At 42.5% G+C, this 27,921-nt stretch overlaps 2 protein-coding genes across 4 annotated transcripts in view; one reads left to right on the top strand and one right to left on the bottom strand.

Moving 5' to 3' along the window:
- The window catches only part of LOC119654382, a 406,510-nt gene that overhangs the window by 174,174 nt on the left and 204,415 nt on the right, over positions 1–27,921 (bottom strand). The window lies entirely within an intron of this gene.
- The window catches only part of LOC119654383, a 42,375-nt gene continuing 15,865 nt past the window's right edge, over positions 1,412–27,921 (top strand). Inside the window, exons 1-4 of the mRNA XM_038059751.1 lie at positions 1,412–1,810; positions 2,365–2,512; positions 21,078–21,171; positions 21,295–21,415. Coding sequence (XP_037915679.1) covers positions 1,487–1,810; positions 2,365–2,512; positions 21,078–21,171; positions 21,295–21,415 — 687 coding nt within the window. The 5' untranslated portion in view covers positions 1,412–1,486. The remainder of the gene's footprint in view (positions 1,811–2,364; positions 2,513–21,077; positions 21,172–21,294; positions 21,416–27,921) is intronic.

The following is a 27,921-nucleotide window of genomic DNA, read 5'->3' as shown; positions in this document are numbered from 1 at the left end:
CTTAGGTACATCCCAGCTTGTATTCTTGATACAAAGTCCCTTCCACGTTGAGGCAAACTTGGGGCATACTATCAAGCCTTCCAAAACTATTGATCAGGAACACACATTACACACCTCCACCAAAACTACTCTTGATTAAGGTACCCCCCTATCGCCAATCAACACTGTCAACTCTCTGATTGCCCGCCAATAAAATTATGAAACACTATCAGGTAAATAGCGTACCAAAGCCCATGATTATGCCGCCCATGAACTTACTGTTTCAAACGATCAAAGTATTGAGCAAACCTCATCAGCATTTTAATATTTGTTATTGATTTTTGATTAAATATTGAGCGATACATTTTTCGAAAGTACCGACAAAAAAAAAATGGCGCTTAATAAACAACGTTTCTCACTCTCCTTGGACTCAGTTGCCAAAACCCGGTGACTGTTGGACTTGAAGACCTTTTGAAAGTAACAATTCAGCCAAAATGCCAAAGAAGATGATAAGTTTGGTAAACTGGGAATGACTTTCCCGGAAGTGTTGAGCTGCTTTTATTCCTGAAGAAATCTGAGAACTAGACGTTTCGCAGAATAAAGGATTTTGTTTGAAGTTTTGAATGAAATTTGAATTAATCTAAATGGGTTTGGTTAGCTCCTCTGAGGTCGACGTCTACTTTCAAATTTCCCACATTTTTCAGGTTAAATTTGACCATAACGCTGACAGTTAGGAGACCCACAGTGAAGGCTAATATATTCATGTTTTTTCCACAATGTTTTCATTAACGGATTTGGCGATGAGTTCTGTTGAAACAATGACTATCAAGACACGGACTCAAATTAAGATACTTTTTCAAAAATGATCCAATTATGAGCAGCCAGTAGAGAGGCATCTGAAAATTGCACTTTTTTCTGCAGTTTTCCGGCCATTGATCTTTCACAGATCTCCTCTGATAACAATAAGAAATTCACCGCCACCGCAAAACCAGTTCGTCTGCCTTTCTAACCTTCCAAAGTTTAGCCATATTTTGAAAGCGCCAAAAATTTGCGAAAATTGCATCTTCCCAGACGTTAAAATTTTGCATTCAACTATCACATATTGTTCATGGGGAAACTCATTTCTATTAGAAACAAAAGTATCTGAAACAATGCGTTTTCACAGCTTCTGCTTGGACCCAGATTCATTGAGTCCCGCTTTCGCGCTAGCGCGTGGTGGAAGGTCAGTATCTGGCCGTCGCTTACATCAATCTGTGCACGATCAGTAGATTGTTTTTTGATATAACAGCACCAACTCAAATTGTTATATCAGCTTCCTCCACTCAACCGATACCGCGGCGCGGTAAACAACAGGTAGTGGTGGATAACCCATGCTATCCGGTATCTGATGCTAGTGAATGAATAAATCCAAGAACCAAGTAAAATCTCAACAGTTTGAAATTTAGTTTGTTGAGAGACATTGATACGTGCGGAAGGTCTCAAGGAAAAGTTTCATCTCTGAGCGATCATGTCGGGGAATATCGTTACAATATTCGCGATCGCGGTCTCGATATCAGCAAGCGTCCAGGGTATTAACAATTGGAAGCCTGTCAGTGGACCGCCCACATCCTTTAGCATACGACAATCTCATCCTCCTGTGGCAGCCGCTTCATCTGGATCCTTTCGAACGACTAACGCTTTAGTTGATACGAGCGCCGGTGATGATATATTGAGCCTTCACGGGTCTACGGGGTTGGAGCAACCCTCTGCCGCAGGATTCGAGGATGACGCGTTCAGTGGTGGATATGAAGACCCGAAGTCGAAATTGTTCGCGTCCTCCGGTTTTCCAGAGGTTGGTTTTCTTTCGTTTTGAGTGGATATCATTGCAATTGAGGGATTCATACTTCAGTTGGTATTCAAGGATACTTGGAGTGAACATTTGAATTGAATTCGACACCTATTGTCCACTAAGGATGTTGAGGACTACCTAAAAATAAACATCACATTCGACAAACTCGGAAAGGATACAATGTTCGAAAGAATCCTTGATGAGGACTTCCATATCAAAGGGTCTATCCGGTAGTCTTGCAGGACTGCAATTGACGTAAACCCGATAATGACTCCCATTTCTATTCCTTTCCCGTCAAACAAGATACCAATTTACTTTCAAGGATTCGTTTCAAATTCATTTAACTCAATTCACTCCTTCAATCTATCTATTCCAACAAAATGGAAAACATTCCGATACAAAATAGCTTCCCAGTCTCAAGGATACCCTTACATCAAGCAACATCCCTCTTGAACCCAACATAGTATGAATCCTAATTCGATTGCACTCTATAACCACTAACCAATCACCAACAAGTGGACACTCATTCGAATATCCTGAAAATCTGTTTTCCACAGGACACATGCAGTGTCGATAAATACGCGTTCGATTACGAAGGCACTGTCCAGTATAAACATCACATGCCCAAAATGGACCAATTCACAGTTTGCCTATGGATGAGATTCACCAATCATTCCGGCGATCATACACTTTTTACCTATTCAGGTGAGTAGAAAAATGAGATAAGCCTACAAGTGTTGCGTTAATAATCCGTGAAACAGCCTAATTGACCCTCATTTTCGCATAAATGCTGGAGTTCGACCTGAAGCGGGAGCTGTGCCGATTGTGTTATTAACAGTTTACTCAACTATGACCGCATGAGTAAATGTTAATTAATTTATGAGCCTTTGTGAAGCATCGTTATGGGTTTCCAAACAAGTGATGTATAATTAATCAGTTTTCCGAGAGATATGAGTGGTGTGAGGTAATGCAGCCTCTCTGATGGGTTATTGAGGTAAAAAAACCGCTTCAAGTGGCATTGAAAGATGATGGTTTTTCTCGTGGATAGAGTGGCCACGCTTAAATGGATACGGATGAGATGGTGTAAATCGGCGTCATAACAGCTTCAATGTTTTTACTATTAATCTTCCTATAAAAGGTAGGAGTGAAGCGTTCGTTTGTAGAGTGCATGGCACAGAATGAGGGCGATTTTAAGATACTTCATCTTGAATTTTCTGAGTTATGAAAATCTCGGAAGATGAAGCCCGACCGTTTGTTATGAAGCCGATTATTTTGCAAGGTATAATCAGTTATTACAACATCCAGCAACTCTAGGCAACATCTTGAGAATTAAAGAATTCTCAACTCCACCTCTTCAGAGATGGCTTTAGAAACATAAAAAAGCAGAAAAAAATTTGAATTGCATCTTCTGCATACGGAGGTAGCCAAGAGATTGTAAAATTACAAAAAAAATCACGTGTCGTATTGCTATTTCGTTTCTGATCAAACTGGATGTGCAGATCAATCTTAGCTAGCGAATTAACATAAGCGCAAATATCATGACTGAATTCTCGAAAGCACTTCTCTCGAAATTTCTCAACCATGAGTCAAATTCCATATCAAATGGTGTGATCTCAGATACAAGTGCGGTGAGTAATACCATTGATACAGGACATCTTAGTCCCCACAACCGCGAGGTGGCTTTCCCTCTCCCTGGAAGAACCATTTAAGCGGGACAAAATAAACAACCCTAAAGTAGATTCTGTATGTACGTTGTAAGGAGTTAGTTGCTGTATCGGTCGTAAACAAGCTGACTAAGGAGCGCCACTTCACTCACAGGCGTTGTTCACTATTGACTATAAGCGCTGATCCGAGGTACTCTTGGGATCACGGTTGTGTGATTTAACCAAGTACAGCTAAGCCTTTTCTCAGACGTCACGAGATTGAAACCTGCAAATTTTACTTTAATTCAAGGCCAAATGTCTGATGGGGCAAATCTTCGAAAGGAGGTTCTTTTCCATGATTGTTAAAATATATCTTGATAACGCTCGAAATTTAAATTGCCAAAGACAAAGTCCTTTTATATTTCATAGCCTGTCCTCCATTTCTGTTTTTGTCTTTTTATTGGAGATAGGAAATATCCTTGTACAAAATTATCCTTCCTCAACGAAAAGGAGTCTTTGATAGACAACAAGCGAAAAACGAAAACGAAAAACTGCCCTTGATATTGTTCTTAAATGTAATAAGGGCGGAGGGCAACCTATTCATTCTTTTGATGAAATTCTGAATTTTTTTATCAAATTTAACGCACTCTCAGGCTTTGGTGAACCTTTGTCCTTTTATATTTGGACGACTTATTGTTTATCGTAGACTTGCTCGATAAACATTCGGTCTTAATCACAAAGTCCTTTGATCAGCATTTGCTAGACAGCACAAGCTCTTCGACGGATATTTTCCCTTCTTTAACGAAGTTGTTATCTGTATGTGCCCATGCTAACCTTACACTGAATACTGGGAGGACCGAAATTGCCATAAAGGGCTTTTATTATTTGAAGTACATTATTGGTAATAGGATGGTCTACATCGACTCCTTCACCGTAAAATAACGACCAATTATAGCGACTTCTTGGTAGCAGCGGGTCATACCAGCGTTTTGCAGCCAAGTACATTTCTCTGACTGCAAAACTGACTGAAATGTTTCAGATCTAAGAATACGGTTCTGTCCTTCAACTCCCTGAAGACAAGACAAGACTAGTGGGAGGTTTGTGTCTGCCTGCAGCTTCCACTCTCGTCATTAGTAGCACATTGTTCGAGGATAGAGCTTGCCATAAGGTCAGTTCGGTTCCAGTTAACCGACACTGTACCCGCAATCAGATAAACTATTTTGCAATAGTAGTAAATTCAGGATGTACTTATTAAGAGTCTCGAAAAGGATCACCATTTGATGGTCGCATCTATGTACTCAAAAGTAGTCAAGCCGCCTGACTCGGTGATCTCTCCGGAGAGTTATTTAACGCTGTACCTGCAGTTTCTGCAGATCGACTATTTCGTATAAAAATCCTGAGTATAACAATTGGAGGGGTATCTGCGTACTCCCTACTGACGCAATAAAACCAGCTAAAATAATCCTAGAATACATCAAAGAACATATCGAAAATTTCTTTCAACAGAGAACAGGTTGGTTTCTGCTCCGGATCGTCCTGCATTGAAAACATGAACACTCTAGGGAACATTATCGAACAGTGCGCGGAGTTTAGATCGTCAATTCACCAACTTTTCTTCGATTCCGTTATGCTAGTCTGTCCGGAGGACGTAGGGGAGTTCAATGGACGGCATCTTTTCGACTATGCTGATAACATCTATCTACTCTGTTACCGAGTGATGGACCGAATTGCTCTAGATTCGGAAAAACAGACAAGATAATTCAGTCCAACTTGACTTGCCTCTTAAATCAAGATTCTCGGTCTCCTACTTGCATTAACGGGCAGAGCATCGAATGTGTCGATCAAAGTGTATATCCTCCGACGACAGTGGCACCGGACTGGATGTTGTCCGATGCATTAACAACACTAGATCCGCTTTCGCAGCATTGTCTAGATTTGGAAATTTAGTTATTTCGACACCGAGATCAAGTTGAGACTGTTCTGTGCCAGTGTTCTTTCTGTGGTGCACAGCATGTATGGAAGGTGACCACCACTGTCACTTGTCAATACCTGTCTGCGTTGTATAATCGGAGTACTCTGGCCTGATATTGTTTCAACCAAAGAACTTGTTCGACGCACAGGCCTGGCACTCATACGCACTGTGATCGAAAGACGGAAGTGGCAGTGGGTAGGTTACACATTAAGAAGAGTCGTCAATTGCATGCATGCAGTGAAACGTCGCGCATATCAGTTGAGAAGGAGTGCAAGTATCTCGGAAAGTCATTGGGAGAGCTGACACGCACTCCAGATAACCGCAACCGATGGCGCGTAGCTATTAGTATGCAGTTATTATCACTATTAGTATGCAGCCATGATCTTCCTAGGAACAGCATGAAATTGAGGCGTCTTTCAGTCGGCTTCAAACCCGCATCGTCCAGATAGATAAAAGCAAAGAAATAGAAAGGGGGGGGGAGAGAAGAGAGAGGGGAAAAGAGAGAAAAAAGAGAGAGAAAGAAAGAGAGAAAGAAAGAGAGAAAGAAAGAGAGAAAGAAAGAGAGAAAGAAAGAGAAAGAAAAAGAGAAAGAGAGAGAGAGAAAGAAAGAGAAAGAGAGAGAGAGAGAGAAAGAAAGAGAAAGAGAGAGAAAGAGAGAGAGAGACAGAAAAAAAGGGAGAAAAGAAAGAGAGAAAGAGAGTGAGAGAGAGAAAAAGACAGAGAGAGAGAAATAGGGGAAAAGAAACTTGTACGGCCCGACCGAAACAAGGGTGACCTGATACGCGATGGTGATTTGAAAACCTCATGACCGTCTCCCGATCAGGCCTTTGACAGAGCAGAATGACGCAAACCCATCAAAGTGAACCGACCCCGCTAATGAACGGGACAAAGGCTGGAAAAGAAGAAACTTGTTGAAATTAAGTAGAATTTTGTCATACATCTGAAGGTATGACAAAATTGAGCTGCGAAAGGAAAAGGATGCATACACCCCGATAGTTGTTGAACATTTTGAAATTCTAAAGATTTTCTGCTCAGTGAATACTATACTAGCGTGTTGGGAATCTAGCAAAAACTGGTTAAGCAATGGTCTCACCTTCTCACCTTATGGTTATGGTGTTGATTCTTAGCTAGCTGATCAAGGCAATCGCAAACATCTTCAGGTTAATTGAAATCTTTCCCCTTTAGGGCAGTCGTTCGTCTCGTAAGCATAATAAAGAAATTCGTTCTAAACAGCCGACGAAATATTCCAAGAAGTACTTTCGATAAGGTGGTGATGCATGTAATGATGGGGATCAAGAACGGTTTTGGAAAGCCAAAAACTCTAATTTTATCGGAAAAGTGCAACGAGGTGGCATATGGTTACTAGCACACTTTGTAAGTTGTCACCAGGGAATCTTTCATGAACTTTTAAACATACTGTACGGAGCCCATTCTTCGGGACATATAGAAAGGACTAAAAATTGAAAATTGGAAAGACTAGAACGATTTTTCAGGGCTCAGATAACCCAAACGACTCTTCAGCAAATCTGCAAATCTGAAGTGAAAGCATCTTTTACAAGACTGTTACCAAATTCCCCAAATAGGTAAAATTGTCATTTGCAAATCGAGCATAAAATCAAACTACTCTTGCTAGATATCACATCTAGCAATAAAAGTTAATGCCTCGATTCGATCTGATATACTTCAGGTTCCAACTGAGATACACGGTGCTTAAAATGATTAGATATTGACTTGAATTCGTACTCCTGGGTACACTTGTACACAGATTGAGATTTCCGGACTTGTCTCTCAGGTTTTCAAGATTTGAACTTCAGTACCGAACAACGCAAAGCACAATTTTTTGTCGAAGTAAAGGCAGTAGAACTAAGGAATAGATTTTATTCGAAAGAATAGAAAAGCAGGGTGACAGTTTCCACAGAGAAACGTTCGTATCGGCTTCCCACCGATACGAACATTGCTCCTGCCTTGGATATAGAGCGGTAAAACAGAGTATTGATGGTCCGTCATCAAGAATAGGAAGCCGATCGTTAACGTCCTAGATCGGATCGTCCGGAGATTTGGGACCATCTGCACGCTCTTTGGTGCTGCGTTGCACCGTTTTAAAATCGTTATTATTTTCAGTAGCTTCTGCTCTGATCAAGGAAACAGAAGTTACTGGAAATAATAACGGAAAAGGAAATTTTCTTCTGTCAGGGCGCTCAGTCTTCTGCGCATACCCCCCTCCCCGCTCTTTTATCCTAAACAACTGTACGGATTGAGGCGCACAATCTTCTGCACATACCCCATTTTTTGACATCATGGTATCGCTCATAGATTTCGTCGTTATGTATGCTACGGAATCGTCCATCCTCATGTGTCTAACTATGTGTTGCATAAATTCAACTCAGACAGAATCATAAAAAAGGCATTGTTGAACTCAAGGAGCTCAAACTTCAGAATTCTTAGAACCGCGCATTATAGAAGTTACACTAGTAACTAGGGTCTGCGATGCCCTAATAATCTAAGATATTAGGTAACATCCTGATGCCTCATGAAATAAGTGGCGCAAAAGCCTAAATGCAACCAATTTAATGCTATTAGAGAAGTGGCATCATACCCCTTTTTCCTTTGCTCCTTTCCATCCTGGATGCTGACAATCAGGCAATCATTCAAAACATCTTGTTTCTCTTAAAACGTACCGTAAAAATACATTAATTGCTAAACATTCTGGACCTAAGCAAAATAAGATGGTGGGACTCTGGAAAATATTCCCTCCCCTCTTACGGCAATGCGCTCTGGTACTCTGAACAGCCAAGCGGTAGCAGACGCGAATCCGGCGACGGGAAGTTTCTGACGGTTTCTAACAGACCTCTAACTGCAAGATTCCGGTCCAGGTTAAGGAGCATCAAAATTGTACAATACTATGCACCGCTATAGTGAAGAAGGAATGAAGAAGGATGCTTTCTACGAGTAATTAAACGCAGTTCAGGGGAGGTTTCTTAAAGGTGATATTATGATCGTGATGCGTGATCTGAATGAGAAGGTGGGATCTGACGATACCTTACTCGGACATGTAATGGAAAACACGGTCTTCGTGGTTGGAAATCTTCCGATCGAATCGGATAGGGGCTGTTCCTCCAAGCAGAAGAGATATTATTTCGGCAATCAATGCACTCAAACATCCATTCCCACCCCAGAAACTCGTTGTTGCTAAGAAAGAATTTGACACACTTTTAAAGCGGCGGTAATTGCAGACCATTAAAAAGCTGCTCGTCTTCCCCACTACACATGGTTCCAAAGTCCAACGGCGACTGGACACCATGTGGCGATTACAGACGTCTGAATGCTCAGACTATTCCAGACCGCTATCCCGTACCACTCATCCACGACTTTGCGCATAACCTCGCTAACTGCCGTATGTTTCATGACCTTGGTCTTAGCCAAGGCGTACCATCAAATTCGTGTAGCTCCAGAATATATTCCGAAAACGGCAATATGCACACCCTTCGGATTCTTCGAGTTCACACGGATGCCTTTTGGTCTATGCAATGCGGCGCAAACTTTTCAGTTTGTTCGCTCTGTCCTGAGAAACCTTAACTTTTCTTTCGTGCACTTGGAGGATGTTTTGTTCGCCTCTTCTTCTGAGTCTGGACCTTTGGAACATCTGGAAAGCATTTTTCAACGTCTGCGAGGAGCCGATCTTGTACTTAACGTTGAAAAGTGCAAATTCCTTCAACAGCAGGTGAAGTTTTTAGGCCACATGATTTCCCTTGAGGGAATTCAACCGGATCTAGACAAGGTTCAGGCGGTCATAGACTTTTCACAATCTAAGATAATTAAGGATCTGCGCGGGTTTTTGGGCATGTTAAACTTCTATCGTCGTTTCTTGTCCAAAGCGATCCTCAATGCCTACTTGTCTGGACCCAAGACTTAAGATTCACTCACTACCCAAACAAAAGCTGGCTGACGCTGCACTCGTCATTTTCTTAAAAAGATGCACCCTTAGCCGTATTCGTCGATACATCAGACATGGCGATAGAGTCGGCCCTTTACCACAAGGTGAACCAAATTTGGCAGCCACTGAGCTTGTTTTCTTCTAGAACTGTAGTACCTACGATCGTGAACTATTAGCCGCGTACATGGCAATAAAGTTCACAGTGTTCACGTGTCGTCGCTTCTTACCTTCGCGTTTAAGCAGAAGCCCGACAAAGCGAACCCTCGCCAACTGCATCACCTGACCTGTATAGTCTGCGAGACCTCTGAAAAGGGACTTGGGCCATATGTTCCGGCCGCTTTTCGCAAGAAAGTATTCCATGCAATACACGATGTTGCGCATCCAGGCATTCGGCGAAGAATCGGCTTGTCACTAATAGATATTTCTGGCCACCAATGAATAAGGATGTTAACTCCTGGGGCAAATAGTGCATCGCGTGTCAGAAGTGTAAAGTCACCAAGCACGTACAGAAAGAGGTAGGCTCATTTCCTCGGTTTACAAAGCGTTTTCACACGACCCACATCGACATTATTGGCCCCTTGCGAGATTCGCATGGTTTCAAGTATTGCCTGACAATTATCGATAAGTTCACGCGGTGGCCTGAAGCAATACCTCTGGCCGACATTTCCGCACAGTGATGCGCCGACGCCCTTTGTCGTGAATCGATCCCACGTTTTGGAGTTCCGGCCGAAGTCATTACTGACTAGGGCATGCTATTCAAGTCTACCCCGTTCTTGAAGTAGGGCAAACTACTGGGTTTCAAACGCCACCGGACGACTGCGTACTACCCGCAATCGAATGAGATGCTGGAACGCAGGCATAGGACATTGAAGGCCGCTATAAGGGCACACTTCTCGTGGTCGCAAGTCTTTAGTTTTACATCGTGAAGAGTTTGCCGCCAGTTTCACCGAGTTGGTATACGGGGAGAATTCTAGACTCCCCAGCGATCCTGTGTTCGATACCAGGTTGACCCTTTCCAGCACTAGGTTTGCGTTTACGCTTGCTCCGGGATACCAAGATTTAAATCACCCCCGCCATCTCGGCATTCTTCGAAAAAGGCTGATACCCCCCAGAGACCTGGATGTCTGCACACACGTCTTGGTTCGCGTGGATGCTTCCCGGGAGCCTTTGCAGTCGCCAGATGAAGTGCTGAACAGAGGGCAGCAAATAATATCTTTTTTTGTAATCCATTGCAACTATAAGAAAATTCAAGGATTTTCAAATGAATTTCAGAACAACTTGTACCATATAATATTCATCTTTTTTAGAATTCGAGTAGCGTCAAATGATTTGTCCTTCAGTGTGGCCTATCTCGCTCCTCAATCTTAATTTTAGCACGGATGTGTATACTGTGGAATTTTGGAAGAAATTCAGATATTTTTTTACGATTTTATTCACAATGGATGCCATGTCTCACCATAAGTTCAATTTAGATTGTAGTTAATCATCATGTTCCACGGAAACATCACAGATGATTTAGAATTGTTCAAGTTTATCTTCCGGATTACCTTGAAATAAAACGTGCAGGAATATCTATCTTTCAGATAAAATGCCAATCGAATTCCTATATTCAATTCGCATCGCTGAGTAAATCACACTTATGTATCTTAATTCACTTAAAAAAATCTGAGACTTGTTGAAAATCCAATTAAACTTTGAAATTCAAATAGTGAATTCTTTTATTATGTACATAAATACCGACCATGTATGAATATGTACATTTTTACGACCCCGAAAAATCAAAAACCTCCAGACAAGATATCTTGGACCGTGAAAAAAGATGCAACTGTCTCAGGGTCCTCCCAAAAAGAGAAAATGAAAAATTACTAATTCACCGCATTTTTTTCTCGGATACTTTCGAAAATGCGTCCTTGATGCAACCATAAGTATCTTGGATCGAACTTTCACGCGGTTGAACCTGTAATCATCCAAGTGAAGATGGAATTCCCGAAAGCAGTCTCACCTGCCGTGTGTATGTCATGCACCATTGTATGCATGTAGTTACACTTTCACGGACCAGTTTATCAAGAAATGTCTGGAAAATTACGAAAATTAACACTTTCAATGATAAAAACAAAAGGAAATACATTTGTTTGTTGATAGTATCTTTTTGTGCTGGAAATGGCCACATAATATACATACTTAGCTTTACATCATCTGTAATCGGAGTGCTTTTCTTCTAAGACGTGATTACATAGTCGTACAATGAGCATCCGGTCTTTGTTCAATGAAAGTGAAATACACCTGAAAGCCTTTCACTTTTGTTTGGACCCGGTGACAACGGGAACCACGCCGTGAGGTGTTCACGTGCTGCGTAAGATGTGAAAAGTTCTTAGATGCGATTGCGTAATATATTACGTGTAAGAGCAATTTGTGAGGTCTTGTAATGCGACGGTAATGACGACAAATTGTAAAAGTTTGGGTAATTTGGAGCAGATTCGGAAGCTACGTATTCGGGTAGAGAAAGATTCAGATACTTAGATTGTGTGAACGGCCCGAGTGGTCGTAAATACCGTCAATACGGATGAATGAGAGATAATGAAACATTAAAAAGTATAAATGGGTATTTCAAATTTTCAAAAAAAACAACTGTTTTTATTGCAACATTAACACTGACTCAAAGAGATCGTTTTGATGATCGAACAAATTACTTACAAACATTCAAATTTTCTAAGCCCGAGGCAGTAGATAGTTGCTCACCAGACGGTTTTTTCAGCATTTAGAGTCATCAATGAAACATTTCTTTGGAGTGACCATAATTTCACAAACTACTGCAGAAAGTTCAAATCTATACTGGTACTGGGTCTCTTACTATAAAATCGGTAGGGGCATAGGGGTCAGCTCGTCCCTTGGGAAGCAATTTTTTTAGTAATTAACCTAGATAATACAGAAACGCCTCAAAATACTTGACCCATTGAGGAAAACAGTGTCAACAGCGCAATCATTCTGGGGACTCATTTTCAGTTAACCACTGAGGGTTACATGCTATTTTGAATTAAGTCATTACATGAAATAAAGATGGAATAACTGACGAGTAATTACAGCGTTTTAATAGCAACATTCTGTGCATTAACAGACATGTACATGGAGGCTTTTACGAGTCTGCTTCCAAATCTAGACCCATTTTACTGAAGTATGACTATGATATATCCATTACAACTATCTGATATTACATAATCATCCAACATTAATGGTTGAATATCTAACATCATTGATAGGACCATCTGATTCAATAGTAGGATCACTTAGCTTCATTGGCATCACCATTCAGCATGAGTTTAGCACCAGTAGTAAGAAAATTCAGCTTCCTCAGTAGAACCACTTACCATCAGATGCAGAATAACACAAACTCAGATGAGTCAAAAGCGGGAATACACCGAAGAAATCCGGAACACCCTATGTGGATACCATAGGTCAAAGCACCACTATATTCCAGGCAGGAGTGTATACCAGAAAATTGTGCTTCAGAAAGTTTCTCTGATAGCCAGGCGACCTTAAAGGCTGTTACATTAGCTTAACCCAGATCTATATTGGTGTGGAAATACTTTAACAACTGAATACTTTGACAACTAACAATTAAGCAACACTGAAGTAACAGGAGAAAAAGGTATTATCGGCAATGAAAAAGTGGATGATTTGAGCCAGCACCTGCACTTGAAAGCCATAGGAAACTGGAAAATTAAATGACTAGAGCTAATCGATAGGGAATAGCAGTTATCGGGGTCCTGGGACTGGAGAAAATGGAAATGAAACGCTGACAGGCTTAACAACCGGTCACTATCTACTATGGGAACACGCAAACTATGCCATGGGAAGAACGGTCTCTCATATCGTATTAACTGACTCCGCGTCGCAGTTATACTACCTCACGAATAACACACCCTAAAAAGGGGCTTCACTAGGTCCATCTTGTCAAACTATGATATAACATACAATAAGCCCACATTCTACTGCATGGGACCATAAAACCCGATCCAATACATGCTACCTATTGATCCATCCAAAATAATAGAGCATCAGCAACAGGACCTTCGCTAGCCCTCAACTGTAGTATTATAAATACGAATCATGTGCCTGGCCCTATCAATGAGGAATATTGAGATTCTCCGACGAAAACAACGGACCTTAAATTCTTGACATTGCTGTCTTCGGTCATCCTAGTTTAATGGCTTCAATGTTTAGTTTGACACAATTTGACGACAAGAGATGGATCCAATAATTAAAGAACCAAAAAAGGATAAAGACGGTTTCTTACAAAGCAGAAATGATTGTCAGATGTTGTTTAGTCCTTTGACGACATCAATGTGAATATTATATTGAAGGTCAAAAAAGCCCAGTTAAAACCTAAGCTAGACAAAACAAATTTTATTTGAGGATTTATAAAGTTCTAAAGTAGTTAGGTATCATTGGCCGCTCCGAAGAGCCCCATTAGCGCGGTGGAGTGCGTTGTTGTGATGCCACAAACTCCTAAAACCGTGACTGCTGTTATGAGAGCAAGAAGGCAGAGTGCAGGTGGCTTAGATTTTCACAGTCGGCCTGTAGCATCCACGAACGAAAGCAACTCTCCCACTCTGCAGCTAGAAATCTCTCTGAGGTTCTAAGAGAATGGTTTATAAATTGAGTCTAGCGGCATGGTCCCCTATGGGCCAATGCCCCGTGCAGACCGCCGTAATTTTGTGCATTTCCGCGCCAGGGGCAGGAGCAGGTTCTCTTGCAGACATAGAAGGCTATACAGGTCTTCTTGATCCTCTTTTCTATATTCAATCTCCAATTTAGCTTTGGATTCAATATTATACACAGATACTTTATATTGGAGGAAAGAACCAATCGTTGTGTATTCAGCCGGGGTGGTGAATAGCATGAACTCTATTTTGACTGGATGATTTATGCCGTGTCCATATCTTGCGGCCGACAGATACACCTTGCGCAACGCTCCTTCAGTAATGTGACCCGTAATGGAGGGAAACGTTTCTGACACTAATATCAGCAAGTCGTCGACTTACGCCACCACCTTCACGCCGCTGCCGTCCAATATTCGCAAAATTTTGTCCATCGCTATTAACCAGAACACCGGAGCCATGCCTCTGTACACAGCTGTGGTCAAGTGGTTGCCTCCCAGATCCAACTGGATTATCCTGGTTCTTAGCATAAATATTATCCAATGCGTAAGGTCAAGGCTTCCTTGATGGCATTGGCACTAGTGAATGCTGAATGCTCCCTCTATACTCAACAAGGCAGCTAAGGTATCCTTTTACTGCAGTGATCGCGGAACTGTGCCGATTACCTCATGGAGAGCGGTCTGTGGAATTGACTTTGAGAAATTAGGGAAAGGTATTCTCTCCATAATCGCCCTTAAGTGGATGACCAGGTCGCGCTCTATGGTCTTCAACACGAAAGAGGTGAGGCTGATTGGTCGCCGTAAATATGGTTGTGTGGAAACTTCTTTTTACGTAATGACTCCTCTAGTAGGGGAAAACGAGATAGTGGCAAAACTGGGTGGTATATTGTGTTTCCAGCACTAGTCGGTCAAGGTGAGGACATGCATTGATTAGTGGTAGAATGACCCTTTTCTGTGAGAGCCCCGGCCTTTCTGTTTCATGCTGGTTTGACTATGACAAAATGTATATGTGACCAATTTTGTCTGTTTATTATACGTAGGTTTTCTAGATCATCCCACCTTGTGCGTTCCAAAATGTTGAGTTTTTTTTGCCTATTAAATCCTAGTTCAAAAATGTCAGATTGATTCTTCATCAAAGTTCCGGCTTCTAATGCTTCTTTAGCTCTATGGACAGCACAAGATTGATAGTGCTATCTACTTCTTGCAGTAATTCCACTTCTCAATGAAACGAAGCTTCAACTGGATGACCAGAATATACAGATCAAACAGATCCACAGGCTTTGTAACAATTTCACCGCACGCTTTACTCATTCTACGAATATAACAAATGTTTGCTATTTTTGTTTGGGGTATGAGGGATCCTAAGTCTACATCTACTTGATGTTGTACCGGACCAAATGAAAAGCAAGTCACTCCCAGATTTGGATATAATTGTCGTGTTTTTGCGATTATATAAAGGAGCGTTTTCCACCTGTTGTCACTTTCGGTCACGCTACTCCCAGAGCAAAGGTGAGGCAGCTTCTGATAAGGTGGGTAATTACAAATAATAGGATCAGAAGGGAATTTCCAAAAATGTATATTTTTAGAAGACTCCCCAAAATCGTAGGAAGTAAATCCTGGCCTGAAGTGGAATAAGTATTCGATCTTAGTCTCCTAGATCTATGTTTTTTGAAGCTTTAAGTAAGTTGGCACTCTGGCATAGATAGTCTAAAATTTCGTGTTTTGGGGCGATAAAAGCATAATTTGGATTGAACATCTAGCGCAGGGGGAAATCGTCAACGCGGCAAGATAGAATGAGACCCTGAAAAGCTTCAAAAGAATTCCGGATAAAACAAGGAGTGTGCTGACAAAGTAAGGCTGCCTGCTGTATGATAATGGCAGACCTCACACACCCAACGTCAACAAGAAACTTCTGGATTCGTTTTAACCACCTCCTTCATTCCTCTAGCTTGGTCTCTTCAAATTACCATCTGCCCACTTCCCTGAAGGTGTACATGAAATGAAAAAGATTTTCAATAGTCAAGAAAATGAAAGGATAAGCGGAGAAGTAGGCCCAGGAATTGGCTCTGGGACTAGCTGCCGGATGGTAGGGTATACACACCTCAAAACAATAACTGTTTTGGTCTCTTCTCAAACTGGCCTTAAAAAAGTCACGAAAAAGGAAAAAATCATCAAATTCAACTCTTCAAGTAAAAGACAGGCGCTTAAGACGAAAAGCTCGGTGGCATGCAAAATTGGAACCTCTCTTCAAGATTAAACCTTCTACGTCTCGTTTCTTCATAGCAACATCCATATCGAAAAATTCGTGAAGTCACGTGGTTAGTGGCATCAGGCTATCAAAAGATGCAAAAAAGACTCTGTTAGGGCACATGGAACTTGTACAACAACAATCCTAACATCGAAACTTGAAAAATTTACAGCTCTTTTCGATAAAAGATTACTGCAACCAAAGCTGGAATAACAGAAATAATTGTCTGTTATTGGTTGTAAGTCAAATGTAAGACATCCCATCAAATCCCAGTAGCTCCCAAAGACATTTCGAAAACGGCAATATGCACACCTCAGGTTGCGATTCCTCGGCCACCTGAAGGCATCCAGTCAAAGTGCAAGCGATTTCGAGCTTCCCGCTTCCAAAAGCCTTTAAGGATCTCAGAAGGCTCTTAGGCATGTTAAATTTATATCGGCGTTTCTTGCCTAAGGCTGGCCACCATCAAACGCCTTCTTATCTGGGCCAAAAACCGACGGATTGAGTGGTTTCCAGAAGTTGTCCAGGCATTAAGACCACCAAACAACAGCTGGTGGATGCTACACTTCTGGTATTCCCTCAGCAAGATGCACCCTTAGACGTATTCGTCGATACCTCGGACATTGCCGTAGTACTGCTTTTCACCACAAAGTGATTCAAATCTGGCAGCCGTTGAGCTTCTTCTCCAAACAGCTCAATCCCGCTCAACGGAACTACATCACCTAAGAAGGCAGGCCGTTCACATCGTTCACAGACCATAAGCCACTCAGTTCTGTTTCAGACAGTCTCCACGCCAACTTTGACATTTGACTTTTATCCGCTAGTTTACTTCCGAATTTCAACACCTGTCTGGAAAAGATAACGTGGTTGCTGAGGTTTTGTCACGTATTGCAGAGGTCAAGATCGTCGCCACCGCCGATTTTCCGCCAATCACCGAGGCGCAGAAGGACAACGCAGTTCTTCAGAACTTGAGGACCAATTTCAAATACACATTCAGGGAGTTTCCTAGTTTCCATTTAGTATATACTGCGAAGCCTCAGACAAGGGATCAAGGCCATATATTCCGACCAATTTCCGAAAGGAAGTATTTTACGCCGTTCACGATCTAGCACACCCAGGCATTCGGACAACGAATCGGTTAGTCACCGCAAAGTATTTTTGGCCGTCCATAAACAAGGACATTAATTCTTGGGCCAGACAGTGCATCGCATGCGAGAAGTGAAATACAACAAAGCATGTGAGGAAAGAGATAGGAGTGTTCCCTCGGTCCACCAAGCGCTTCCACACAACCCACCTCGACATCACGGGCCCTTTGCGAAACTCGCACGGTTTCAGGTATTGTTTCACAATCATAGATAGGTTCACGCGGTGGGCTGAGGCAATACCTCTGAAAGACAATACTGCACAATCTTGTACAGAGGCCCTCTGTCAAGAATGGATTCTACGCTTTGGTGTACCGGTAGTTGTAATCACCGACCAGGGAAGGTAGTTTGAGAAGTCTTTGCGCACCGACCAGGGAAGATAGTTTGAGTAGTCTTTGGGCAAACTCCTCGGCTTAAAACGCCACCGTATAACCGTTTATCACCCGCAGTCCAATGGGATGCTCGAAAGGTGGCACAGGACGCTGAAGGCCGCTATAATGGCCCAAAACAACCCTTGGCCTCCGAACAGTCAATCGCAAAGATTTTGTTGCAAGTCCCACGGAGCTGGTATACGGAGAAAATCTGAGACTCCCCCTACCGGTCTGTTGCGTCTGCTCAACGTCGGAAGCACGATCAAACGGGTCTATCGGGCTCGGTTAAAGTCCTTCGTCCAGCAAGAGATGCGCGACGCGTCCGCTTTGATTTGCGGCAGCTGAGTTGAGGGAGCTGTGGACCTAATTCTTCACGGAAACCCCCTTTAGTTTCAGCTGGGGGTGGAATGTTGTGGCAGAGCGAACAATTTGGATGTTGCACGCACGGAAGTGCAAATCGAGTTGACCACAACATCGAAAAATTACTTTTGACAGTGAAAATTGGTTTTCGATGTCAGTTCGAGACGAAACGAGCCCGAGGAGAGGAGGGACTCCTCACGGTGAATTAATTTGAAATATATTATTATTAATTTAATAATTAGATAATATTTTAATTTATCAATAATTTAATATGATTTGAAATAAAAAAAATCAAGTGTTTATCACAGAAGAAGGTCTCCTCTTCGTAAACGCCGTTGGAGAATTGTGGTAGTCTTCTCCCGTTGAAAAACTAAGGCACCCCGAAGAGGAGTTACTTTTGTATCACTAATAAACTTGTGGGTAGAGCAATCATCGTCGCGGTGTCTTTGGGGTTTACAGAGCGCGGGTGCGGGAGGGGATCTAAAGGCCACCGGAGTAACACCTCGTCTGAAACCTCACTTGCCCATCACGATACTGATTGCCTAACCAAAAAGCTTATTAATGATACGAAAGTAGCTTCTCTTCGGGGCGCCATAACTTTTTAAGGAGTAGTGATCGTTATGGTATTTTACCGGAGCTTTTTCCTTCCATCTAGACAACCTCCTTACCAGTTGGTTAACCCAGCTTTTCCAATGGTGATACCAAAATACTTCCCACTTGAGGCAAAAGGGGGGTGATTGGCACAATTTTTAACGGGGTTTGAGAGGGAAGACCTCCTGCTTCTCCTTTCATATCCTCCTTTACCTCTGCAGAGCTGGGGTACAAAAATAAACCCATGACATGAAAATAGCCGCACTCTGAGGCAGCATGACTTTTTAAGGGCGAGGATGGAGGTGACCGCCGAAATTTTTTAACGGAATTGGAGAAGGAGAATCTTCCTCTTTCTTCTACATATCGGTCCCACCTCTCACGAGGTAAGGTGGGAAATTTCAACTGTACCATGATGTTATAAAAACAACCCTATTTTGAGCGGCCAGAATTTTTTAAGGGGGGTGACCATCAGAAATTTTTATAGAATTTGAAAATAATGCACCTTCCCTTACCTCCTCCATAAAGTTTTCACTCCATTAGGGAATGGGGTTGAAGAATTCGCCCTTTACACTTGTCTCTATTTAATCTCAACGGTCACCATGAAAATTAAAGTATGAACTTGGTTGTTACCTGAGTGTTAGCTCACTGTCGCAAGGATCGTGGCTAATACGAAAAGAAGGGTGACAACAAAGGGAGTCACATGACAGATACTTCTGAAATTCATGATAAAAAGCTATTTCCACAGATGGAACCAAGTGACCTATAATCTAAGGTCGAACAGAATGAAGCCAAGTTGTTGCCAGTTTGGGAGACCATGAGCCAAATTTGTCATACTTTCCTCCATGTTACTCAGCCATCATTTAAGCAGTTGATACCATTTTAGCTGATTCATTAACTTCATTTACGGAATTCTTTAAAGTGCATGTACTCCCAGTAAGGCAAGACAATACTCTGCCGGCACTAGATCATGGACAACCCAATCTATTACACCTGAACCAACTTCAATAGAATTCACACCAATCGATTGCTGTTGGAGTAGCTCCAGGCTTTCCACACATAAAACTGTCGCGTGAGATAATACCACATTGTATACAATCGACCATATTTTCCACGAAACAACCATCATTTTAATTCGCCACAGATTTTGCCCCCAAGCTATGAAACCCGTACGCAGTTATGTCAGACAATAACAGAGAGACCGCAGGAAATTTGACACGAATTTTGTTACGCCATAGATTTGATATGAAGCGATCAAGGTAAAACTGCGACCTGAATATGCTACAGTTGCCATTTAGTCAATCCAAGTCGACATTTAGACTGTTATCTTGCAAAGATAATAGTCGGTATCTGAAAGTAAGAGCGGAGTCGAGCAGATACTGTGCGAAAAGTTGCGCGAAAAAAAAACTGTTTCAGATGCCATTGTGAAAGTTGAACATGCACAAGGCTCTTAATGTTGAGTACTTAATCGTAACCGTTGCAGATTGGGCTAATTATGGTGCATGGAACTCGAGATGTTGCGCGGTTTCAAAGTCCATCATAAGTCACTTACCCCGGGATGTAAATTAGCGTTTAACTTCTTGTCGCGAAAATGTCGTGAAATCGAATGGAAGGGAAAATGGTCCCGTCCCACCTGACGCTAGTCTAGGAGGAATTATGAAGGACTTTAAGACGAAGCTGCTCGGTCAATATCCTTTGAGGGCCAGGTGCAAGCAGTTGATGGCTCAGATTGCTGAGCTTGCTGATCCTTGTGTAAGAAGCAAGAAGTTTGTGGGGGAGGAAAATTGGAGCATGCAAATTTCAACACCAAATGAATAGCAAGTGCAATGGTCTATTCAAAATGGGGACTGATTTTTTTACCTTGGGAAAATCAGGAGCGGTGCTAGTGCAGCTCTCCCAACCGAGGATTAATAAAAGAAATGAAGACGAACCGAACCTAAGGACCTCTCCATTCACGTGTAATGGCAACTTGTTAAAAGTTTCCAGCGAAGTAACTTTGAGTCATTAAACCTGGGAAATTTTTGGAGCAGTGGTTGGAATCTGAATGAGCTTCCAGCCAGCCAGCCTACCTGCCATCCTGGAAATTTGTATATGAAATTAACTTGAAGTATGTTGGTGTTTCGAATTCCGACCTATTCACTGGATCCCATCCCTGGCACAGCATCCCCCGACGGCGCTCCTTGCGAACTTCCAGGCCGAATTCCACTTCTCGATTCTCATCCCCCATTTCGTCAAGTTTATTATCCACTTCTACTCTATTTACCATTAACGATGTTTCCCTCCACGCCAGTAAATTTCATGCACATAATTTCAACGAACATTGCAAATGTCATTAATCTTAATGGAAACTAATTACAGTTGACGATGAACCGCGCGAAATTCAGTTATGGATCGCAAATTCTAAAGGATCAAGTTTTATTTCAATGGCTGTACATGGACAATCCTTATACAGGTGAGTGGTGGTGAATAAATGGAAAAAGTTTTTCCAACCAACGTACTTTTAATGTGTGCCTTGTTTGTTGGTTTTCCTCCTTGTCGTATGTCCTTACTGTATTCGCTGAAAACTATATTTCAGACTCAATTACCCCCTGAAAATGCGCGTGTGGCATCATGTCTGCTCATCATGGAATGGCAAGACGGGAGAGTGGCAACTTTGGGTGAAAGCCGAACGTGTTGGCAGAGGATTCCATAATAGGGTGAGTGTGTATTTATGGTGAATTATGCTTTTTTTTATTTTTTTATCTGGGTCTCCTGTCGGAGACATATTTTAAGAGGATTCCGCTTTTTTATGTTTTTTCAAATGAGATAACAAAACTTTGGTTTTCAACATGACGTTTTCGTGAAATATGTTCTGGGGATGAAAGTATATTGGGTACAAGTTTATCCTATAAAGTGCTTGGGGTTAAGATTGGGGAATGGGTTTGCCGGGGGGCGAATTCAGGTGAAAATATTCCGGTGATAGAAAAAGGAAACAGATGTCAGGATCTAGCTCCCTCATTATGTGGTATAGATGGTATACTATGCGATAAGAGTTCGGGAATTATAATGTTCCTAGATGGGAGTATCTGCCGTGCATTATAGGAACTTCATTCAACTCCGCTTTTAGCACAAAAGCTTGCAGGATTACGACTCTTTCTCCTGGAGTGATTAATGTATCACAGAAAAATAGAAGAGGAAAAACTTTACGGTCTTAGTAGGAACCAGTTTATTGTAGAACAGAATTTATGTAGCTTCCAAAACAGCCCCTCATAAGAGACGAACTACTTGTTTAACGGGGGATCAAAAACAGGCTTAGCGTCAGTTTGAACAGTTGAGGTGATGAATAAATGCCAGAACAATCTGAACGGCGAAGACACATCTACACATCTAAAGGAGGATAAGATTGATTGAACAACTAGATGCAACGAAAACTTTTTGCTTTTTTTATGGCCGGAGAAGTAAACTTTAGAAAGACACTGTCAAGCCAGGTCGCGTCAGTACATCTGGGATCCTCCTCCCATATCTATTCCTCGTTCCCCACGGAATTCCCACAAAGCGCGAGGAGGACCACGCTTTAAGTAGATATGCCTTGCATTATTCTAGGTTTCGTTGCATGTTCCGCCTTGGGAAACTACGTCTGAATTGTCATTATCACAGACTTCATTGCAATCCACCGATAATGTTTTACAGATTTCTGTTGATCATCAGAGAATCCTCCGAACCCTTTCTGCACTAAACTGCAGAATAAACTCCTCCTCTTCCACCTACGATTCTGTAACTGTACGAGTCATTCTGCCGAACGTATGCCGCCTTCTCTTTACGTTTTGTTCCCCTCACTTCCTTTCATCCTCTGTCGCAACTTTAATCTTCCCATGCTCTCCTGGCTCATTACTCTTGGCCTTCCCTCCCTCCCTAATAACTCAACTCACCCTTCCCTCCCCCTAATAACTCCTCCCACCCTTCCCTTCCTCTGTGCCGCCCTCCAATTTAAGCTTTAACTTAGATCGCACTCTTGACTTTGTCCCCTCTAACCTTACTGTGCGTTGCCATTCCGAATCCCTTCATACGCCGTCTTATGTTGCCCTTGACGCCCATCATCCTGATCTCAAGTTCGATGCTCAAATATCCCGACTCCGCTCTCCTGTTGCGCGCAAGCCTACCAAGTTCAGCTTTCGTAAGGAGAACTTCGAACGTTTTAACTCAGCCCTGGCAGCAATCAACTGGGTTTCCCTCCTCTATCCATTTACGTGTGACCAAGCATTCAACAATTTCTATGCCATTTTATCTGATTTTCTTCCCTGTTACGTCCCTCCTTTCCTAAGTGTTTGCCCTGTTACCCTGCCTGGTTCACCACAGAAGTCCACAAAAACACGCTGCGAGGAATAAGTTCCTGTCTTCTAGAACCTATGCTGACTTAGTTTTTTTTCAAATCTCTGCGTTCCTCGGTCCAACCCTTAATACGTAAGTCAAGAAACGAATATTTGACCAGTGTTGAAAACACACTAAAGCGCGGAAACCTCAAACCTTTCAGGTTCCACATTCGCAACTCCCGCTGTCCAGCCCAGCTATCCCCTCCATCCATTAAATTCTCTGGCTCCTCAGCTAACTCACCCCAATTATCTTGTGATTTACTCTGCCGCTACTCTTCCTCAATTCCTATCTCCCCCACCTTCCCCCGAATCCTTCCCAATAGTGGATGTAGCCTACCCTGCCTACCATTTCCCTCTCCTTGTCGAGTACCTCATTGGCAACCTTGATGCCACTGTCGGACCTGGCTACGATGGTGTTCCAAATCTCTTTTTGCTCAAAACTGGTAAGTCCATCTCCCTTCCTCTATCTCTTATTTTCAACAGAAGGCTCGAAGAGAATCACTTTCCCGGCTTGTGGAAAGAGGCTCTCATCATCCCCATTCACAAAAGTGGGGATCGTACGCTTGCCGAGAATTACCGTCCCATTTCCCTCCTCTCCTCCTGTTTCAAAATCTTTAAAAGATATTTCAGCGTCTGGTTGTCCGCCCACTTTGGCCACCACATAGTAAAAGAGCAACACAGCTTTGTTAAACGTAGGTCCAAATGCCTCGAACCTTGTTGAGTTTACCAACTTTGTCGCCAAATGTCTAAATTCACGGCATTTCACTAAAGCCTTCGACACTGTAACTCACAGGATACTTCTATCCAAACTCTCGTCGAAATTAACTTTTAATTGGGTTCGTTGGCAAACCCTTCTTGCTCACGACTTCACAACCTCAACGACCCACCACTGCCGGAGACTCATGAGAACTGACTGCGTACCATGCTCGCGGTATGCGTCCAGTTATTTATACTCTCTAATCTGAAGCCACGTCTCTGACAAATGCTTTAATTTTCGATATTTGCCAGAACCAGATCTAGCTCCGCAAAAACCTTGTAATTCGACTGCCCCAATTCACAGTCCAAGAGATCTGGCATAAAGAGCCATTATTTTGGTACTGTCTCACTTGGTAGAGCATCCCCTGGAATCCCATAATTTCTTTGATAGTTCGATTTTCTCTTAGTTTTCTTCTTGAATATGCGACCTTTTCTCCTCCACATTTTATACACCTTTTCGGCCTGCCACAATCACTGTTGTTTACTCCCTCCAGTAGGTAAATTCAAAGCATCTACAAACGCGGCTAAACTAATGGTTGCCGTGTGCGAACTTCTGTGCCATTTCCAGAGTGCTGGGACCAATAGAGGGTCCCAGCAGTTCTTGGACTTCCATGCTACATTCTTTAAGTGAACTGACATTCCCTTCGATCAAAACTTCATCACAAAGTACGACTACTCGTTGGAACAATCATTTTGAGATTCATTCCGCATAAAAATCGACTAATGATCTCCGGAAAAGCTAAAGGTCGATGGCCGAAATACAGTTCGTGCAGCAGCTTAGTGGAAACTACCTCTATCACTCTAGTAGGTCCGGGGAAAGACTAAATGCCGTTGAATTATAGACAATTTATCTATCTATCAATGCACTAATTAATATCCCCCCATTTTGGTTAACTTAACCCCCCCCCCCTCGCATCCCCACACAACCCAAAAAAATGGAAATTTGTAGGAGACCAACCCTTTTAAAGCAATGAGAAATGCAACCATGCCTTGGAATGTGGAACCGACTACCATATTCCCGTCTGACTACAACATACAGATGTTTAGGCAAGGAGTGCATCGTCACTTCCTTCACGCTCGAACCCTTCCCCATTCCAACCCTTAACTTCCTTCCTCCCCGCCAAGGTTTTGCTATAGCTTTATAGCATCAAAGGGCATCCACTGAACTTTGGCATCGTCATAAAAAAAAATTATTATTTAGGTCGGCTAGAGTCAATAAACAGTGTCTCTCAGGACGAGAAAAGCCTCCCCAGTGGAGCGCGTTTATTTCAGATCAAATGGCTGACGCAGCCCACTCTCGTCAGTAATGTGGAATTGCTGTATCAACATGACTAGATGTACTTCAGCTTTATGAGTTAGTTGAGTTAGTCAATATAGAAATCAGTTTTACGGGAAAGGTACCGAAATCAACCGTCCGACCTGCAACAAGCTGAAACTTTTGAGCCCTACGAGTACATCGGACTGCAGGAAGGGTGGAGTCGCCTTTCCGAGTAAGAAATGATGGAAACTCTTCAGCATGCATTGCTACCAGCGAAACTGTAAGCTATCCTGCATTTTTTGGACAAATCGGTACATAATGTGCGGTTTCGATGGACTCCTGGCAGGCATAGGTTCTCCACATTTGGACGACCTGCATCCTTTACTGTATATGAGCACAATTGGGGATACATAAAATGGAAATCATTTTTCTGCTAAAGATGCTGGACTTGCAGGAAGTTTGGTGCCAGGTTTGAACATTTTTCATCTGGCAACAGCTATTCTGGTTGGAAGTGGGAAACACCCAATATCCTGAACCGCCAATCGATGTGTATTTTCGAACAAATCACGTGTTCCCCCACCATTGCATCGGGCAAGTTCGCCTTCGTATTCTTATAAATGCTCTCCCTGCATTTTGCCTATTTTGCACTCGTGGATGGCTGAGAGACAGGATCAGTTTTTGATAATTCTTCAGACCAAAGAAAGATGACGAAGAATTGGAGTGTTGCGTTAAAAGTACAGATGAAGGAATTGGTTTGAAATCGACAGCGGAGAAGAAAAAGGTCAACCGTATGACAGTTGGGAGCATCAGTGGTATTGTCCAAAATGCCAAAATCGGTTGTGCTATGGAGGCACGTATTCCCTGGAGGAATTCTTGTGGTGATTGTATTTGGTGTGGTTTGCTATTGTCGACTCAACGAGTCAACTGAACTGGCAGCCTGGTTTTGTCATCTATCACTTTTGGCGAAATTTACATTCAGGGAGAGGTTTAAAGGACCAAATTCTATTTGTCTATCTATCATTATCCAGCCTACGAATGTGATGTACAATTGAAAGGTACCTATGGCCCTAATAGCAAAGCTCGGAACCTTGGAAGAGAGAAAACATGATGAGGTCAATATGCCAAAATCCAAATCATCTCTCTCTCAAAAGTCATTCATTATAGACTCAATGGTAGAAGGGTCTAGCTTTCCCCGTCGAGACATCAAAGGAGATAGAGAAGATGTCGTTTGAGGACCCTTGAAAATCCAACCTCGATGTGTACGGAATGTGCTGAAGATTCTGGCCTCCGACTTGAGTCATGTCATCGGCTTAGATAGAGTACCCCAAATATTGTATAGGACCTGATCCTTTCCGATAAAACATTTCTCAGCGTTGATTCGGAGCGGCGGATCTCAAGAAAGCAACGAGGGTGTTAGAAATGTTGTCATTGGTCCTTGCAGCCGATGATAATATTGACCGGGGAAGTGCTGGTGGGAGAACGTCTCAAATTGATCTTCGTTCCATAGAAAAGAGAGTGCCTCGTTACTTTGTTTGGCTTGCAGGTCACCTACAAGAGCTTGCCCAATGGCCAGACGAAGACCTTCTTATTCCCAGCTTCAGGAATCATACGCATATTCTTCTTCGCCCACGATGAAATGAGAGTCAGCGATTACGCTCGAAGAACGAGCGGTTTAACGTATGACTCTGACGGCGGACTAGAAGGTCAGGCAGTTTGGCTAGCGAGCTATGTACATACGAATTCGTCTAAAATAGAATGATAATTGAAACCTTGGAGGCGAATCAACGTGACTGGTGAGAGAAACGCTGTGAACTGGAACCAGAGCCATGAAATTCTTTGATTATATCAATGGATTTCATGGCCATGATCGGATGGATGCGTGAATTAGCATTTAACCTCGGAGATCAATGAACAGGGAGTAATGTGAAAGAAGATACACCACTATAACAGCTGCATGGGGACCGGCTAATGAGAAATTAAAATTAAATAGTCCATGCAAGTGTATATTGAGGTGTATAATGTGAATGCAATACGTAGCAGTGACCGCGAGGACTTGGTGCGGTCACTTCTTCAAATATTTGAATCAGTAAGTTGACGGAACCATTCCTATCAGCCACATGTAGGCAGTTTCCGGCGGGAGTCGTGGTAACCCTGCCCTCCATTGTCTGAGCATTAATAGTTTCCCTAATTTGACTCCTGGAAACCGAGTCTGCAACTTTCTATGCTGGGAGGTTTCAATCTGTCAACGCTGCTTTTTTGTCTGCTCCTGGGCCAGCAAAACAGAGATCAGATCGTGGTAAAGTGCGCTGCGACGGTCGTGCTGAACGCTAGAATGGACGGATGAACGGACTCGTCACACACATTTGACTAACTTCAAGATTCCTAAGAGCGTCCTGAATGACGGCAGAATCAACTTGAGGAAAAGTATTGGAAGTGTAGTGTGTCAAGGTTGCTCACCGTGAACACTAAATTTCTTTTACTATCCTGTACTACAGCATAATTCATATCAGGACGACGGAAGAGGAACTCTTTGACCTAAAACTTGTGGCAAAAAATAGTGGGGAGCAGTTTAAACCCTTCGGTAATCTCTGAGAAAAATTGAAGTACCAGAGGTCAGCACAAAGATAAAACCGGAGCTCGTCAGAAGTTAAGCGTTATTGTGATTAGTATGGAAAAGGTAGGGGGCCAAATGAAGATATTTAATTTTCGTGGAAGCAGACAGCGAGATGGGCTTTACAGATTCTTCCCGAAAGAGCACTTGTCGTATTTACAAGTCTTAAGAAATCGAACACAAGTAAATTTCTAGCTGAGTACAAATGTAACCGTTTTCTTTCTTAAG

The sequence above is a fragment of the Hermetia illucens genome, chromosome 4 (assembly GCF_905115235.1).
Source record: "Hermetia illucens chromosome 4, iHerIll2.2.curated.20191125, whole genome shotgun sequence".
In the NCBI taxonomy this organism is placed as follows: Eukaryota; Metazoa; Arthropoda; class Insecta; order Diptera; family Stratiomyidae; genus Hermetia; species Hermetia illucens.
This window is presented reverse-complemented; position numbering and strand designations above follow the sequence as displayed.